General features: G+C 36.1%; 1 protein-coding gene across 1 annotated transcript; it reads left to right on the top strand.

Moving 5' to 3' along the window:
* Nucleotides 1-2560: 2560 nt before the first annotated feature.
* On the top strand, nt 2561-15146 carry LOC129258898 (actin-binding protein WASF2-like). Its single transcript, XM_064098549.1, has 4 exons — nt 2561-2723; nt 6153-6270; nt 6847-7717; nt 9000-15146. Exons 1-4 carry the CDS (start codon nt 2590-2592, stop codon nt 9167-9169), a joined length of 1293 nt encoding a protein of 430 aa, XP_063954619.1. The 5' UTR covers nt 2561-2589; the 3' UTR covers nt 9170-15146.
* Nucleotides 15147-16190: the final 1044 nt, after the last annotated feature.

The raw sequence follows: 16190 nt of genomic DNA, 5'->3' as shown, positions 1-16190 counted from the left end.
TATCAATTGGTGTATACATGTTATGTTTTAAAGCGTAAACATACTGTTGAAGGGGCCTGGAAACTGAATCTGTATCAGGTGGTCCTTCTCTAAAGGTGGCCGCTGAATCAGTTTTGACTTTAATAGGCCTATGCAACCGATTCAGGGTTTTTCTATGTGTTTATTTGCTACAACTGGGCTTCTACATATGCCCCATTCACATTGCACGATTTTTCGTCCTAATGGAATGGGTTTAAAATTCCATGTGAAAACTCTCTTCATGTTCACGTCAGTGTACATGTCTGTTGGGACCAGAGAGCATTCATTTTATTTTTAATAGCTATCAGATATGGTTGAGGTTGCAAGGTGAAGAGATGGGATCTCCAAAACATCTGGCATCTGCCATGAAAATTGACATTTTCCACATCTGTTTAATTGATTGGTATTCCACTCAGTCCATGGTCTAATGCTATAGCGTGACGCACACAATGCACGCAGCACACAGGACACAAAGCGTAATCTACAATGTACATGTACATGTACATATTTTGGTTCCAACAATATTAAAGTTTGAGGAAACATGCTTAAGCGTCAATTTCGATCATTCCATGCGCTTAAAAAAAACCGCTTTTTTATTTTATTGATAATTTTGATAAACACTCATGTATGAAATGCTATTTCTTTCCAACTGTTGTACATGTATTAACAAAATCATCTCCCCTTTTTTTCTGTTTGGAAGGTTAGGAGGTATCCTCTATGCATGTTTTAATACTCTACAGGAAAGAAAGGAAGTGCTCAGAAGAAATATAGGGGCCTACTGATGAATTGTAGAATATTTCAATATTTGCAGATATGACAAATTTTTAATAAAATTGATTCAAATTTTATAATAGATTTGTGTAGGCCTACATAAATTGCCAAACAATAAAGTGGAAATTGAACATGGTCTGGTATAGGAATAAGAAAAAATATAAATATTTCATATACATAGTAAAAAAATAAAAGTGTTAAAAAGAAATAATGAAACATACATATAGTTCCCTCATTTGTATATCGACCAGGATCTGTGCAAATTTCAACCACATTTTAAAATCAAGCAAAACTCTAAAATAATAGATATTTCTTAATTTTAATACATCCAATGTAATGATTAATGAGATAAACCTTTTTGTTCAGTGTTATTCCTGTTAGATTTTTATTGTACATTCATTTCAACTTTTTGTTGGGATGGGCTTGGCCTTTGATTAGAGAAAAGATAATGAATGCAGCTTCTTTTAAATAGTGTATGAAAAGTGTGAAATACCTTCTAAACTGTAAACATTTTCCACCAATTGTGGAAGAAAAAGAGAAAGAGTTGTGAAGAAATAAAAACGTTTTGAAAAGTGAAAGCAAAATGATTTAATTTTGTGTATACATATAATGAAAGTAAAGAGTTTCATCCTTCCTGAGTATGAATGTCAAAGTCATGTTCTCATTTTTCTTGAAGAGGAGAACTGAAGATCTATATTCATTGAAACACTAACTATTAATATTCCTGCAACAATGTCTACTGCAGTGTACATGTGTATTTTCAGTTGCGCAGTGCACGTAGCTGTTTGGAGGTTGAAATTGGGAACATGGTATGCCATTTTTTCTTGCAGTGTCAATGCATCTTTGTACAATACATAGCAGTCTCTGACTCTCATTATAATATACACATGGGGCTAGTGGCCCCTGTCCCTCACCGCAGGGATAAAATCACATGGGCGGGGGGGGGGGGGATTTAGCCCCGAAATGCACAGAAGAGCACTGGAAACTCGAAAAGGTGCCCTGGATATTCCCATTTATTGCAATGATAGAGCTTATCCAATGTTGCTGATTTTGGCAGTAAATTGTTAAACATAGCCCCCCCCCAAAAAAAAAAAGGGGGGGGGAAATGCCTGCCTCACTCCAAAATTACCAAAATATTATTAAAAGCTGAACAAAATTAAAGCCCCTGTAAATAACCACTTGGGTCAATACAAACCAATTTGGAATGAAGAGAAAAAACAGAATCCTGTTTTCAGAAAGCATTTGTCTTTCCTGCAACATAATTTGATTTGTGACTGATAAGTTTGTTAAACTTTATTCCTTTTTATTGATTCAATTTCTCTCAACAGATTTGATTATCATTATGTCATGAGTTACTGTATAACCCAAATTTATCATTCTCATTGTTATTTATTCATTTCTTTGTCTTTAGGTTTCATATTAATGTTCTCTTTATTGCCATATTTATATTCAAATTGTTGATAACAATCCATAACATTGTCTTTCCTTTTCCAACTACAGGTGTATTTTTTCAAATTTGTAAATAATAATGATAAAAAAAGTGCAGCATTATTTTGAAGTATATAACTACCGACAAATGTTCATTGTTATCATTGCATCTCATTTCCTTCCATTGGAATGATTATCCATCGGGCTTTCTCTGAATTTACGATCTATCCAAAGATTATTTGGTTTTTGAGCTTTTCTGTATCTCAAATCACATTTTAAGTTTGTATTATTATTTTTTTGTTCCTTTTCTTTTCTTTTCTTTCCACGATATATTTCCATCTCTATCCATCAGTGTCCCTCCAAGACATTCATATGCGCAAAGCCTTCAAAAGTTCGTTGGCCCTGGAGACAGAGGTGGTCTCCTCCCCCACCATGCCGTCGGCGATGAGGGAGACGTACATGAGATGCGAGAAGCCGCCAAAGTTATCACTGCTCAACCAGTTCAGGTAGAGGGGGCTTTTCAATCTCATTTCAGAGTGGTTTATTTAAAATGAGAGTGGCATCGGTGGAAAATGTCCCCTTTTTTTTTTCGTGCTGCCTGCGGTTGTACAGTCAGCCTGCAGGGCCAGTTACCCAGGATTCATCACATATCTTCAGGGGGGTGGGGGGCTGGGGGGTGAGGCACCCCCTTTTTGGGGTCTGCTTTGTGCAACACAGCAATTTACAACACCAGGTGGGTGTTTCATAAAACTGTTTCTACATGTAAGTTAAGAACGACTGGTGAACCTTTCTTACGCACTAAACAATCACCAATGAACATTTAATAGTGAATATCATTTACCACAAGAAAGGATAACCAGTCGTTCTTAAAGTCACTCTTAACTTTAATACAAAATTTACGAACAGCTTTATGAAATGGCCCCTTTGCTGACTACAAGAATAGACATTTTATTAACCCTTTATTATGGTGAGCCATATAGATGTGTGCTAATAATTTCGCTTTTGGCAGATTGCAGAGTAAATTCTCAATTAACATTTCTTATTTAGTGGTAAGGGGTGAAAATTGAAGGCAAAAAGACAACAAACTCCATTTAGATAAATTATGTCTTAAGAACAAAATAAAAACTTAGCCCTTGGACTTATGATATCTGGCAGAGGTCTTGACCTTTGACCTGTCCAGTTTTGTGATATCGAAAATCATGATCAAATATTACAGTGGTTTGCACAAATTCTCAATTAACACCATTTCACATTAGTGGTAAGAGGTGAAAATTGAAGGCAAAAGGCATCAAACTCCATTTCAATAAATCTTGTGTAAAGAACAAACAAAAAAAACTTAGCCCTTGGACTTATGATATCTGGCAGAGGTCTTGACCTTTGACCTGTCCAGTTTTGTGATATCGAAAATCATGATCAAATATTACAGTGGTTTGCACAAATTGCTCATTTATTTTATGAAGCCTGAAATATATCTTCTACCGATTTATATACTGGCTCAATACATGTATTTTGGCCATAGGCATGTGGTTATAAACTAACATGAAAATAAATGTATGGTGCCACTCTCACTTTATATCCACTCTGTCGCATTGGGGGAGCTCTACACTGTTGCCACTTGAATCAGTGTTTTCCATATTTTATCGAAATACATGTAGATGTTGTGGTGGTAACATATTCTATAGACAGTTGTCTGATGGTTGTGCAATACTGCTTGCAATAATTGCTTGATATTGTCAGCTTTCGTAAGGTTATTTTGGTGATGGGCAGTCAGTTGGCATGCTTTATTAAAACACTTATTTACATACATGTGTATTAACAATGATGCATGTACATGTAAGGCTACTAATATACTTTTATTAGCAACAGCTGATAGTGAATTTGTCATAGAAATGTTGGATTTGTTATTGATAAACATGCTTTGTGAAAAGAAACCCTATTTGGGTGAATACCGGTACACTGTACATCTTAAAGAAGGGAAAAAAGGAAAGTTAATCCATATTCACATTCCTCAATCTGGACAAGTGGTCTGTAAATATCATCCAATAGAATCACGGGTTCGGTCAAGTGAAATGTAAATATGAAGGGGAGAGATAGTGATTGAATATTGGGCTCCTACTACCAGTCTACATAAACTTTTCACTGTAAAAAGAGGGTTTGGTGTAGAAAAGAGGATAAAAATCGTTTCCAAGCTTTCTTGTGTCTTTCCGTTGATTGCTAAAAAAAGGCTGCAGTTGAACTGCCAAACATACATGTACAAAAGAAAGAAATTTTTACTAGAGTTTGGTCACAAATTTGATCTTGTTTTTTAAAACTATGAGAAAATGAAACATTCAAAATATCTTTTAATGCTGCATGTCCAATCTAATATCAATTGAACAGATTTTTTTCATGACTTTGTATAGTTTATTAGTTTCTGTTCATTATTTTTGTTTCATTTTCCATTTTGGGCTAACAGCAGTTTTGATATTGGAATATTTTTGTGTACAACATAATACCAGTGTATGACTGCCACAAAAATCATAATATTCCCACGCTACATGTACACTTCATGTCGTTGCCAAGTATTCCTTTGTTAACAATCTTTTCTGGGTTTTGTTTCATTTTGCAATATGAGAAGGTGAACAAATAATTACAAATTCTTTTCGTGTCTGGTTAAGTTGGGTATATTAAATGTGGCATGAATACTCTGACATTTGCTATAGAATTGACCTCATTGAATAAAAGCACATGCTTAGCACATGCTTTCCACCAATGTAACATGCATGATACAGGTATCTTGAACTTGTACTGGTACTTCAGGGACACATTTTTCCAATCAAAAATTTCCTCAGTCACTCATTTCACATCAGCATCATGGTATCTTTGTTGTCAGCCATTAATGGATTCATAGTTTATTTGATTGATTTACATGACTAAGATATACCTTTAAAGAAAGTTATATCCCCAAATAATGAATCTAAAACAAACACATGCTTTACAATCCCACCGCTGCCACAAATAATATGGAATAGTTTTCCTGGATGAGGACCCTACGCCATACCAGTGTTCTCAGCAGCCAGACACTATGCTGCTTACACCAGAGACACGCCCTCCAGCCCTGGCCACCCTCTATCACCAAAGTGATCCAATCCCCGCTTTAGAAATGCTAAATGTGTTCAGGTAATCCTTGTCTTGGGATTAGAGGATGAAACTTGTTTGGATCGATACTTGTTAATAAAAGAGGAGAAAACTTGCACTTCAATTGATGACAACACTTTCGGTTGTACAACATTGACTTTCTGAGGTTTTGAAAATAGTTTATTGATTTGTGCATAATATACATGTGTGAATGATAAGGTCGATTTAAACAAAAGTTAATTGACCTACGAATATTCTTGAATTCATCCAAGAAGCGCTGCTTTATGCAAAATTTTAACTTTGAGACATGACCATAACTTTACTGATAAATGTTATTTCCTGAGAGTTTTACACAATACATTGACTTGAAATCTCTTTGCCTGAACATAATCCTCAGTCAAAAATCTTTCAGTTTCAAAGGATAGAACACTAATAAATGTACATGTAAGCCTTCAATACTCAAATACATTTACACAGCCAGCCTAGGACAGCTTGTTTTTCCATATACTCTAATTCTAAAACACATGGGTGAGAGAGAGCTTGGTGCTATTCAAATAATAAACAAAAGCGGTATGTCTAGTTGTAATACAACCCTGGAATACTACATATTTATAAATGGTGGTCTTGCATGAACTATGTATTGATAACTTTGTAGTTACATGTATCCATAACCAGCAAAGTAGTTAATAATGCACGGGAATGCCGAGTCTAAATATCGTATCTGAAAAAGATGATCACATCTAGATTGACGTCATGTCAATTTCCTCTACGCTTGATGTTAATACATGTTTGTTTTTCGTTCTCTTCATCGATTGCAGGGAGGATGGAAAAGACGGTCTCAAATTCTACACAGATCCCAAGTTCTTCTTCGAGAGATGGTGCAACGAACAACGGAAAGACATCGAGAATAACATTAGGAAAAAGAGGAGGAGAAGAGTATGTTTACTGTTCTTCTGTGGATATTTCTTTGGTGACAGTTGTTTCTTTGATAAATTGCCATCTTGGTCTAATTTGACCTAGTCTAATTCCCATTTGGTCTAATCAGACATGGTCCATTCTCCTTTCATTCATATCCAATATGTGTAATGCTTTGTGCTATTTCATCCAGTCCCTCTTACATTATTCCCATTTTGGTGATTACACCCTTGGTCAAACACATACACATGTTTGTGACATATTAAAGCAAAAGCAACTCCTATATTCTGCCCCCTATCCACCTACCGTAATTATTCATCTAAAGAACTATCCAAGTTCGGATTCGTTGAAATAGTATAATGGGATGGGTGGAATTAAAGATCTGCTAAAACGAAAATGTTCTCTTGAGTCATGTTATAGAACAATGACATGTCAGCCTTGGAAAGGTGGAAATGATGTCAACTGCCATATTACTTTTGTATTGATTTTGAATTTGAGATATACTGTAGATGAGGTTTAGTTTGCATTTTAAAGGTATTTAAATGAAAATGGGATCAGTCAACAAAATATATTTGTATTTTCTTCTTTTTTGAACAGCAAAAGAAGCCAGCAACAGACAAGGGTTCAGTGCCAAAGGTCCCTGTCAATACGAGGAAGAATCGTTATCAGATGTACGCAGACGGGGCAGAGTTTGCTAAACAACAGAGACCGCAGCAGAGTATAACAAACACCCATATATCATCGAACCAGGTCAACCAAGATCCAGCCAAACAACGGATATCACACTCCGACTCCATTATCTCCAGTACGCCATCCGATGACTCGGGCATCAACGGTCAGTCGATGCGAAGGAAACCGACACAGGGTCCACCGCCTCCTCCGGTATCGCAGGGTGGGGAGCCTCCCATGAATGGGGATGTGGTGTTGAGGCCGGTTAGACCGGCGCCAGCGCGCCCGCCCAGCCAGCAACAGCAACCACAACCACCACCCATGAACAACCACGCCCCGATGATGCCACCACCCCCGCCACCCGATGTGCCTCAACAGCAGAGCTACCTCAGCTCTGGGACGTCCGGTTACTCGAGCGCGAGCGAACTCCCACCTCCGCCACCGCCGCCGCAACCCGTCATGATGAATAACCATGCCCCCGCCCAGCCGCCGCAGCCAGTATTGTCGCAGCCACTTCCAAACAACATTCCCCCGCCACCTCCCCCTCCCCCCGTGGGCGGCCCTGCCCCGCCTCCTCCACCGCCCATCGGTGGGATCCAGGTTCAGAAGCCACCTGTCACCAACAACAATGTCCCTGCCGCACCCCCACCACCCCCTGATCAATTCAGGCTACCATCCATTCAACCAGATTCGGCTGCTAATCCCAACAATACTAGTCCTGTTGTCAACTCGCCCAACAAGCCGCCACCAGTACAAGCCAGTGATCCAAGAAGTGATCTATTAGCAGCAATCAAAGAAGGTTTGTATGGCTACTTTGGCTCTGTGAGATGTATCTGCTTTCCTAAAGTGGAAGTTCGCCCTACATTAGGGCAGAAAATTGAGAGAACATATGAATGAATCCTTTGCAATAATTCATGAATGTATAAGAGAGTTCAGCATTTAAAGTAAAGAATTTTGTGACATGTGAACTAGCAGCTCCTGAATATGTCGTCTAATTCTGATTAAAAAAAATCCTGAAAGTAATCTCTCCCACCCTCCCCTCCCCAACAAAAGTTAAAGATTTTACCTGTGCATTCAGTATATAATCACAAATGCTGTTTTTACACATTAAAAAAATACAATTAATTGAATTCTAATTTCATGATTTTATTGCATGTGGGTGAGCTGCTCGCATATAACGTCACAAAATTAAAACTTAACAGTTTATATCTCTTATTCTTTATACATTCATACATGTCTGTCTTTTTTCTGCTTGTATTAAAATCAAATTATAATCAGGATGAACTTTCCCTTTAAGAGAGAAAGAAAAAAATCATGGCATCACTGAGTACTGTAGAGATTTCTTTAAGAAATGAATAAAATTTGACTTTTCTTTTCCATTGTGTTGTGTGATCTGGCAAATTGATGATTTTTCCCTTTAGGAGAGAGAAAAAAAAATCATAACATCACTGAGTACTGTAGAGATTTCTTTAAGAAATGAATGAAATTTGACTTTACTTTTCCATGGTGTTGTGTGATCTGGCCAATTGAGTAATGTGCCACGTACTAAAATTCAACTTGGAATTGAATTTGTAATTTCAAAGATTAATACCTGTTGTGGTGACAATCTGAAAATGAGTTCGAACAGAATCCAATGAAATTACCAACAAAGTGTTTGTATGTTTAAATAAAAAATATGTGCCAAACAGCCTCTGGAAGAAAAAGGTAATTGCTGAGAAATGCGAAAATAAGCACTGAATTCCATCAAATGTTTGGTATTTTCGAGGCACTATTTATACACTGTTCAGATATGCTTTTCTGCGTTAGTATCATCAGAGTTATCAATTTTGGGCTAAGATTTCATGATTTTGCAAAGAGAAGTTGACATTATTGTACCTAAATCTAGATGTACATGTATGATAATATTTTGACAATTAACCTTGATTTAAAAGACTTTCTCATGAAATAATTGCTGCAACTACTGTCTTTTACCTGTAAGTCACACTTGATTCTATGTCAAAAACCCCCTGAAATGAGCGAGTACAGAAAATGTCATTAAAACAATTATTTCATCATGGAATTTTATTTTGGTTTCCTTTCAGGAATGAAACTTAGGAAAGTAGAGGTACAAGAAGAGAAGCAGAGACACAGCGAACCCGCACCAAACAGCGTAGAAGCCATCCTACGACGTCGTATAGCGGTCGAACTCAGCTCCGACGAGGACAGTCAAGTATCTAGCGATTATGAGGCAGAGTGGTCAGACGACGATTGAGCTCATTTTTTGTAAAACCGGAGACGTATCTTTTTCAGAGCATTTGCTATCGTAGGGTTTTGATGATCAATATTGCTGTTTAGCCTGAAAGATCACCAGGGCCCGGTTACATAAAGCTTATCAATTGATCGTGGGGCTGATCTCTACGATTAATTGCATTGATTATTGTGTATGATCAATCACAAATATCAGCCCTGTCATCATTTGCTATAAAGCTTTGTGTTACGGGGCTCAGGACTCTGTAACACAAAACTTTGCAATTGATCATCAAACTATTTTTATGATTGATTGCATTGAATCAGTGTACAATCAATCAGAAAAAACAATTGTAAGATCAGTCACTGAGCATTTTGATTTAGCGCCCGGGAATATGTATAGATATGAGGGAAACGTTCTTTTTATCACAGTCCAAGAAGACATCGTCTATCCTTGAAAGCTTTTGCCTGCAATGCTGTGAGCTTCATCACACTTTGGTTGTAGCTTAGGAGTAGGTCCGATGGAGCTTGCAGTGTCGCCGGAAAAATCTCACAAAAACGGTGAATTTTTCCAGCTTTGTGTTAAAAGACATTTTCATGTTTTGTCACACCAACTGGATGAACCTCCTCAGTGGTCATTAGGTTCAGACTAACAGCTTATTGCGACTGGATGTGGAACTAAGAAAACTTGCTTTTAATACATGTAAACAAAATGTGAATTTCTTGGAGAAACAATTTACAAATCGTACAAGAGGATGTTTTGCCAACCAAACGATCTTAGAATTGATTGTAAGATTGAGGAAAGCACCCGAAACCATGTTTAGGAAATCATTTGAGAAAACTTGGAATATAATTTCTAGACTTGGCAATGATGATGGTCCATGTTGCATGATCTAAAAATTGATTTTATAATTAATTTTAAGGTCGATAAAACATTCAACGAGCATGCCTAGCACTGTTGGAGGTTTGACAAGTACATTATTTAAGCATGTATCTTGCTGCTGATGATAATTTTCTTTTTGAGTTTGCGTTAGCTCCTGGAAAAGCCAAGCTGCTTGTATTGCAAAGCTTCCGTACTCTTGCATCATCGCAGTTTCATGGCTATGATGGAAAGCGGTGAAGTCTCTGGTTTTACAAATCGCTTTAAGTTTTTCTATTTGATATAACTGCATTATCAAGTTAGTAGTATGATGTTGTCATAAAGTTACAGTATCACATTGCAACCATATTTTATTATATTGCATTTAGATTGAAATTTATTTCAAACAATGCTCAAATGTGCCCTCATAACGTAATAATTTCCTCCATTGTTTGGGGGTTTTTTGCGAAGGGGGGTAGGAAGCTTAGGAGATTATTCAAATCAAAGTCAGAAAGTGTATTATTTCTATTTTTTATTATATTGTAAGCCACTTTTTTACAACATGCATGAAACTTGATATTTCATAATTGTAGATTTGAACCTTTGCCTCTCCTATTCTTAATATCACTTCATTTGGCCAAACACAATTGATTTTCAATAAAAGATGCATACATCCTTGTTCGTCAATTTTAAGGCAGTGCGAAAATACAAGTAACTGCAATAACTTATTTCCTCACCATAGATAGTAATCAATACATTCATATAATCAAATATTCTATTAAATCATCTTCACTTTCATAATAGGTATTCCTTTCAATCGTAGTTATAATAGATCATTAGAATCACTTCCTTTTTTGTGTGTGTATAGTAATCTTCAATAGTTTTGATAGTATTTTGAAATTGAAAAAGATTGTGGCCATACAAGAGTCAGGATCCTTCTGATTATATTACAGCTTAATATTCTTTCAACACTTTCAGGCACAAGTGTTGTTCTCAGCAGATGACTTTTTTTTTGCTGGCTTAAATTACTGATTGATATATATATTTCTATTTAATGATAGTCATGCAAGGTATTTTATTTACATTTGGCTTGGCCAGCTATGATTTATGACGTGTAATTATGCTATGTAAATTATGTGAGATAGCAGATATGTAATTTTGAGTATGAACTGTATTGTACATAGGAACATATATTTACATTTTTGGTGAAAAACTTTCAAAAGTGTCAAATTTTTTGTACATTGGGAATTTTCTATCACTGTCTCGTCCCAGAGTAAGGCTAATATGTGACACATCCTTAAGAATCATTGTCGACTTTGAAGTTCAGTTATCGCCCAGGCTTTGACAATGACAAACACAGCACGTTCTTCATTGAAAGTGCCAGTACCCTTGACAGACTCAATCTCTAATCCCACAGGGTAAACATTTTTTCAGCCTTTGCAGTGCAGCAGAATGCCTACCCCGAAGAAAAGTTCCAACCATCCAAATTCAGGAAAATTCATTGCATTGATATCAGCACAAAGTAATTAACAGAATTTGCGGAATAGAGGAGGCGTAATAACTTCGGTAGAGCAACGTGATGCACCAGTGCCCATTGGTAAGACATTAATCCACATTACCAGGTCCCTCGGAAAGGACCACAAGCCTTCGGTCCACTGGTTGCTTGCTTTTAAGCATTATGCTTTCTTAGCAATTTGGTAAAAAATAATCACGATCATTGCATGGTTATTTGCCACATACTTCCCTCGTAAGACACTTCTCCATTGAACAAGTTTGCTCAGACAGTGTTCGACAACCGCAAAATCACGTTCTCTTGCCATGGGTGATATCAAGAAAGATGACCATGGTCTGTTAATGTCTAAATATATGTCTATTGATTAGCCACAGAATGGAAAAGTCAAACGGACATGCAAATTTGTTTCTGAGATGTTATTGATAGATGACAATTTGCAGCAGGGCCCTGATATATTTTCGAGGATAACGTCAAGAAGTATGTGTGATGTATTAACGTGTACCAACATGATCTCCCCAAACTGACTAAATGAGGGCTCATAGAACATGCTCCTGATGCCAAAACCCATAGGCAAAGTCATTATAGAGTGCCCTACTAAATTTCCTAAATCTATACAATAATCAAATCAAAGGTAACCCATAACAAGAAGTATATGCTCATTTAGCTTAAATTGTCAAAAGGAATCTGGGATATCAAATTTTGGAACCTACTGGTAATTAATGTCGATTTGATCTTTCTCATTTAAAAGGTATCAATCTCACTTTTCCTTGCTTCCTGGGTATGTTTCAGTGGCGATATTTTGTTATCTTTGACCCATACTAGTGAGTCACTATTGTGACAGATGTTGACAACTAAAACTGCATACGTTGAGTGGATATATAGCACATACTTAAATACGTTATATAGTCTACAATATCACTTCTTATACGTGCATGCCGATTTTAATCCTCTATAATGATATATTTTGAGAGGAATTTTCACTTCCTGTCTTCGGAGTATGGGGCCCTGTCTTACGAACAGTCATGATTGATCTGATCATCTTAAACTATATGGAAATCCAACGACGTCATAATTTTTTCTTCAGGAAATTTACATGATTTTTTTTGTAAGCAAAGAGAAGCACACTGAGTTTTTAAGGAAACAATGAAATATGATTATACATCACGTCTAGAAAATATTTTGAACAAACATTCATTGATGTTGACGTTGCTTGCTTTCCATACATGTAGTTGTGGTTGGTTGGTTCAATCGTAACTCTTTGTAAGAGGGGGGGGGGGGAAGGGTCCATGTCGAATCTAAAATTAAAAAAAGGCTCAATGCATGTGATCACCCCAAGATGAACTTGACCCATTCATAACAGATAAATCAATCAATGAAGTTCTTTTTTACTTGTATTGTACATACAATGAATATATTAATAATGTTGTTAAGAGACAGAAAATAACTGTGCTGTATTTACAGATTAACTATGTAAATTTATTACTCTTATTTTCCAATGCAATTGGGAGGGGGTGTAATTACGCTCTATGTGCTCAAAGAAAGGCCAAGTGATTTCATTAATTAATTTGAATGTCTTATTTCATTGGAGCTACATGTATTGTTGATTTTGGGTTGGCAGCTCAAATACAGGGTGCCATAAAAAAATGTGATAAGAATTTGATTTGTGTCATTGTTACTCATTAACCTTTTTCAGGATTTTTTTTTCTTGGGGGGGTACAGGTGCCTCTTATACAGTGCGTATCAAAAAAAAGTTTACACTTTGAAAAAGCCCTGGGAATTAAAAAATATACATGTGGGTAATTTTTTCACATATAATCTTGGGTTTGGGTCTCATCTATCCTTTGAAAGTAAAAGTTTTGACAGAATGTTACACTTGAGTGAGCACTGTCCATGTTTGTAAAGCTCGCATAAATCTGTTTGCGCAGAAATGCTCGTTTTCACGCTGTGTCAAGGGGAAAGGGCGAAATCAAACTTCCCTGCGAAACATTTCTCATACATTTCCCTTGCACTTTTAGTCAATTATTGAAATAAAATGGATACATTCAAGCATTTTGGAACAATTTTGCCACCCAAATTGAAATTTCAACACTTAGTAAGCACAACCTTTACCCTTTTTTTGCCAGCTGGATCTGAGGACATACATGTAACTGAATCTGAAAAAAAAGTTTATATCGGACATCTCCAGCATTTTTTCACTAAGTTTTTATCGTTTAAAGTGGGTTTACATTTCATTTACTTGTTTCTCCACACTTTTCCCAAGCTTGACAATGATTAACAAAATGAAAATCAAGCCTAAGCCATTTCATGTAAATCACAGCTCAGTGTAAAGCAAATATCGTCACAATGGCATCAGTGAGTGGGGTGGGGCGCATTGCACTCTTCAAAGTGTTTTGGGCAAGGAAACAAGTTCAAAAAGGTAAAAGATATCTTCAAATCAATTTTACGAGCTAAATTCCATGTGTTCTTCATGATTAAGGTCTACTTTTATTCACATAACTATTTCAAAGTTCTGCGCAAATCATTTTTTCACTAACTTTTCAAAAGTAACTGGTGCTCACTCAAGCGGAAATATTTTTTGACAGTTATATCGTCATTTGCTTAAATGGATCTGTACCAAATTAAAATGTGGAAAAATCTTCAGGATATTACAAATGTATAATTTTACAGGATTTTTTCTTAGTGTAAACTTTTTTTTGATACGCACTGTATAAGGAGAAAAAGACAAGAAGTTGCTCATCAAAAAATTTCTGGAGGAATTTTCATAAAGTTTTGTTACAGGGCCCAGGAAACAATACAGGGCTGCATCTTACAAAGAGTTGCGATTGATCCGATCAAACGCAACTATGGGAAGCCAGCAAAGTCAACATATAAAATGCATGTTTGTTCGAACTTTGTTCTAGATATGAATGTATATCCATAAATTCATTGATTTCTTGACAATTTGGTGTGTTCTCTGTTGTTTACAAAGGACATTTCACAAATTTCCTGTTGAAAAAATTATGACACTGTTGGATTTCCAGTTTCGATTGATTGGATGGATCGATCGTAACTCTTTGTAAGATGGGGCCCTGCTATCCTAGACACATTGATGTGCAAATTTTTTTTTAGATACCCTGTAATTGCATGATTATTTTTTATTTTGAGAATAATATACTGTATGAATGAGAATGGCTTTGTAGCAACTTCCGTAACATCTGCTGTATCAAATTGGTAAATCGTTTGCATGTATAACTTTTTGAAAGAATGTATTTATCCACCTATGGATATCAATAAAGAAAAATTCTGACTTGTGATCTACATGAGGAAAAGAAACTTTAATAATTTATACCAATATGGATCATGGTGTCGTGTCCTTTTTTGAAAAGGAAAGATAGAGAGGGTCTCTGGGACAGTGATATTATAATGAAAATAATAATACAATAATGTCATACATGTATTTACCCAGGCTAGCTGCTTCAGTGCCGAAGTCTTCTCCCAGCGGGCTCTGCTTAACATAGTGTTATCATACTGGTACTTCATATTTTAGTTTCGGCGACCAAAGTCTGTTTGCATCCCGCATTGTTTTCATATGAAGTGTTCATTTTTGTTACCAATTATTTTGTTTTGAGCAATACAATGAATGATATTTTGAAATATTTACTTTTGTTTGGATTGCACTCTCATTTTTATAATTATTTACACTGTCCTATTGGACAATATTTGTTTTCTACCATGTAGGATTTTCATTCATTTATGTTTACTATATTTTGATTTCTTTTGATTTGAGTCATTCGTTTTATTTTCTAATGTATTATATGTGGTGGAAGGCTTAATCTATCTTTCTGTATGAGCAAAAAGGAGGGTTACACGGAAGTTCCTTAATGCTACAGCCACATTTATATAAGTTATCGGCCCGTATTCTGAGCTCCGGATTAATTAAAACTCTGGTTTAAGTTGTGGTTTAACCGTTTAACTATGGAAAACACATTGTGAAAAGAGTCTCTAACAGTAATGTTCAGTTCACCAGCACATTCGATGCCCAGTTCATTCAAATTATTCAAATAATTATTCAGATAAGAAGCATACAATGAAAACAAAATTTTGTCATTTTTGGCTTCCCATGATTTTAGCACCAAGTTATGGTCTTTAATAGTTAAATTGGATATTAGAATTTGGGCCATTGTCTTTATGATTGCTCCTATTGTCGTGTTGTAGGTTGCACATTGCGCACAAAAGCATGAACAGCTGTGGTAGGCATATCCTACTCACACGCACAGCATGAGGGCGTTACTTACTCATTCGCTCTTTGCTTTGTAAAAGCAGCATTTATTACCAACTTGCGAACTGAATTCATGATAATGTAACTTTCAAGTTCAAATTTGCGTCATGTAATTGGGATGTGGTTTTGTATTCATTAGAGCAGGAACACACAATATACATAAAAAATATGTGACTATAGCATTACATGCATAAACTCTGGATTAACAATGCATTTTTTCACTTATCAATAATCAAACCTCATTTTCATTCACAACCACAGAAGATTACCAGACCATATCAACTTAATTCCTACCCCCCCTCCCCTTGCAGAATGATAGAAATTTGATTCCCCCATTGAAATATTGATGAAATACACCACTATTAACAACTGTTAGTTGAGTGAATGCACTCATGCACATCGATCCAGACACCTTT

Source organism: Lytechinus pictus, chromosome 4 (assembly GCF_037042905.1).
Source record: "Lytechinus pictus isolate F3 Inbred chromosome 4, Lp3.0, whole genome shotgun sequence".
Classification (NCBI taxonomy): domain Eukaryota; kingdom Metazoa; phylum Echinodermata; class Echinoidea; order Temnopleuroida; family Toxopneustidae; genus Lytechinus; species Lytechinus pictus.
Note: the sequence above shows the minus strand (reverse complement) of the source record. Positions and strands in the feature narration are given on the sequence as shown.

What these genes read in the sequence shown, in the direction of transcription:
- LOC129258898 (XM_064098549.1), top strand. Translation starts at nt 2,590, where the DNA reads ATGCGCAAAGCCTTCAAAAGTTCGTTGGCCCTGGAGACAGAGGTGGTC. An exon ending in TCACTGCTCAACCAGTTCAG is followed by an intron (nt 2,724 to 6,152) that starts GTAGAGGGGGCT and finishes CATCGATTGCAG; the next exon opens with GGAGGATGGAAAAGACGGTC. An exon ending in GGAAAAAGAGGAGGAGAAGA is followed by an intron (nt 6,271 to 6,846) that starts GTATGTTTACTG and finishes TTTTTTGAACAG; the next exon opens with CAAAAGAAGCCAGCAACAGA.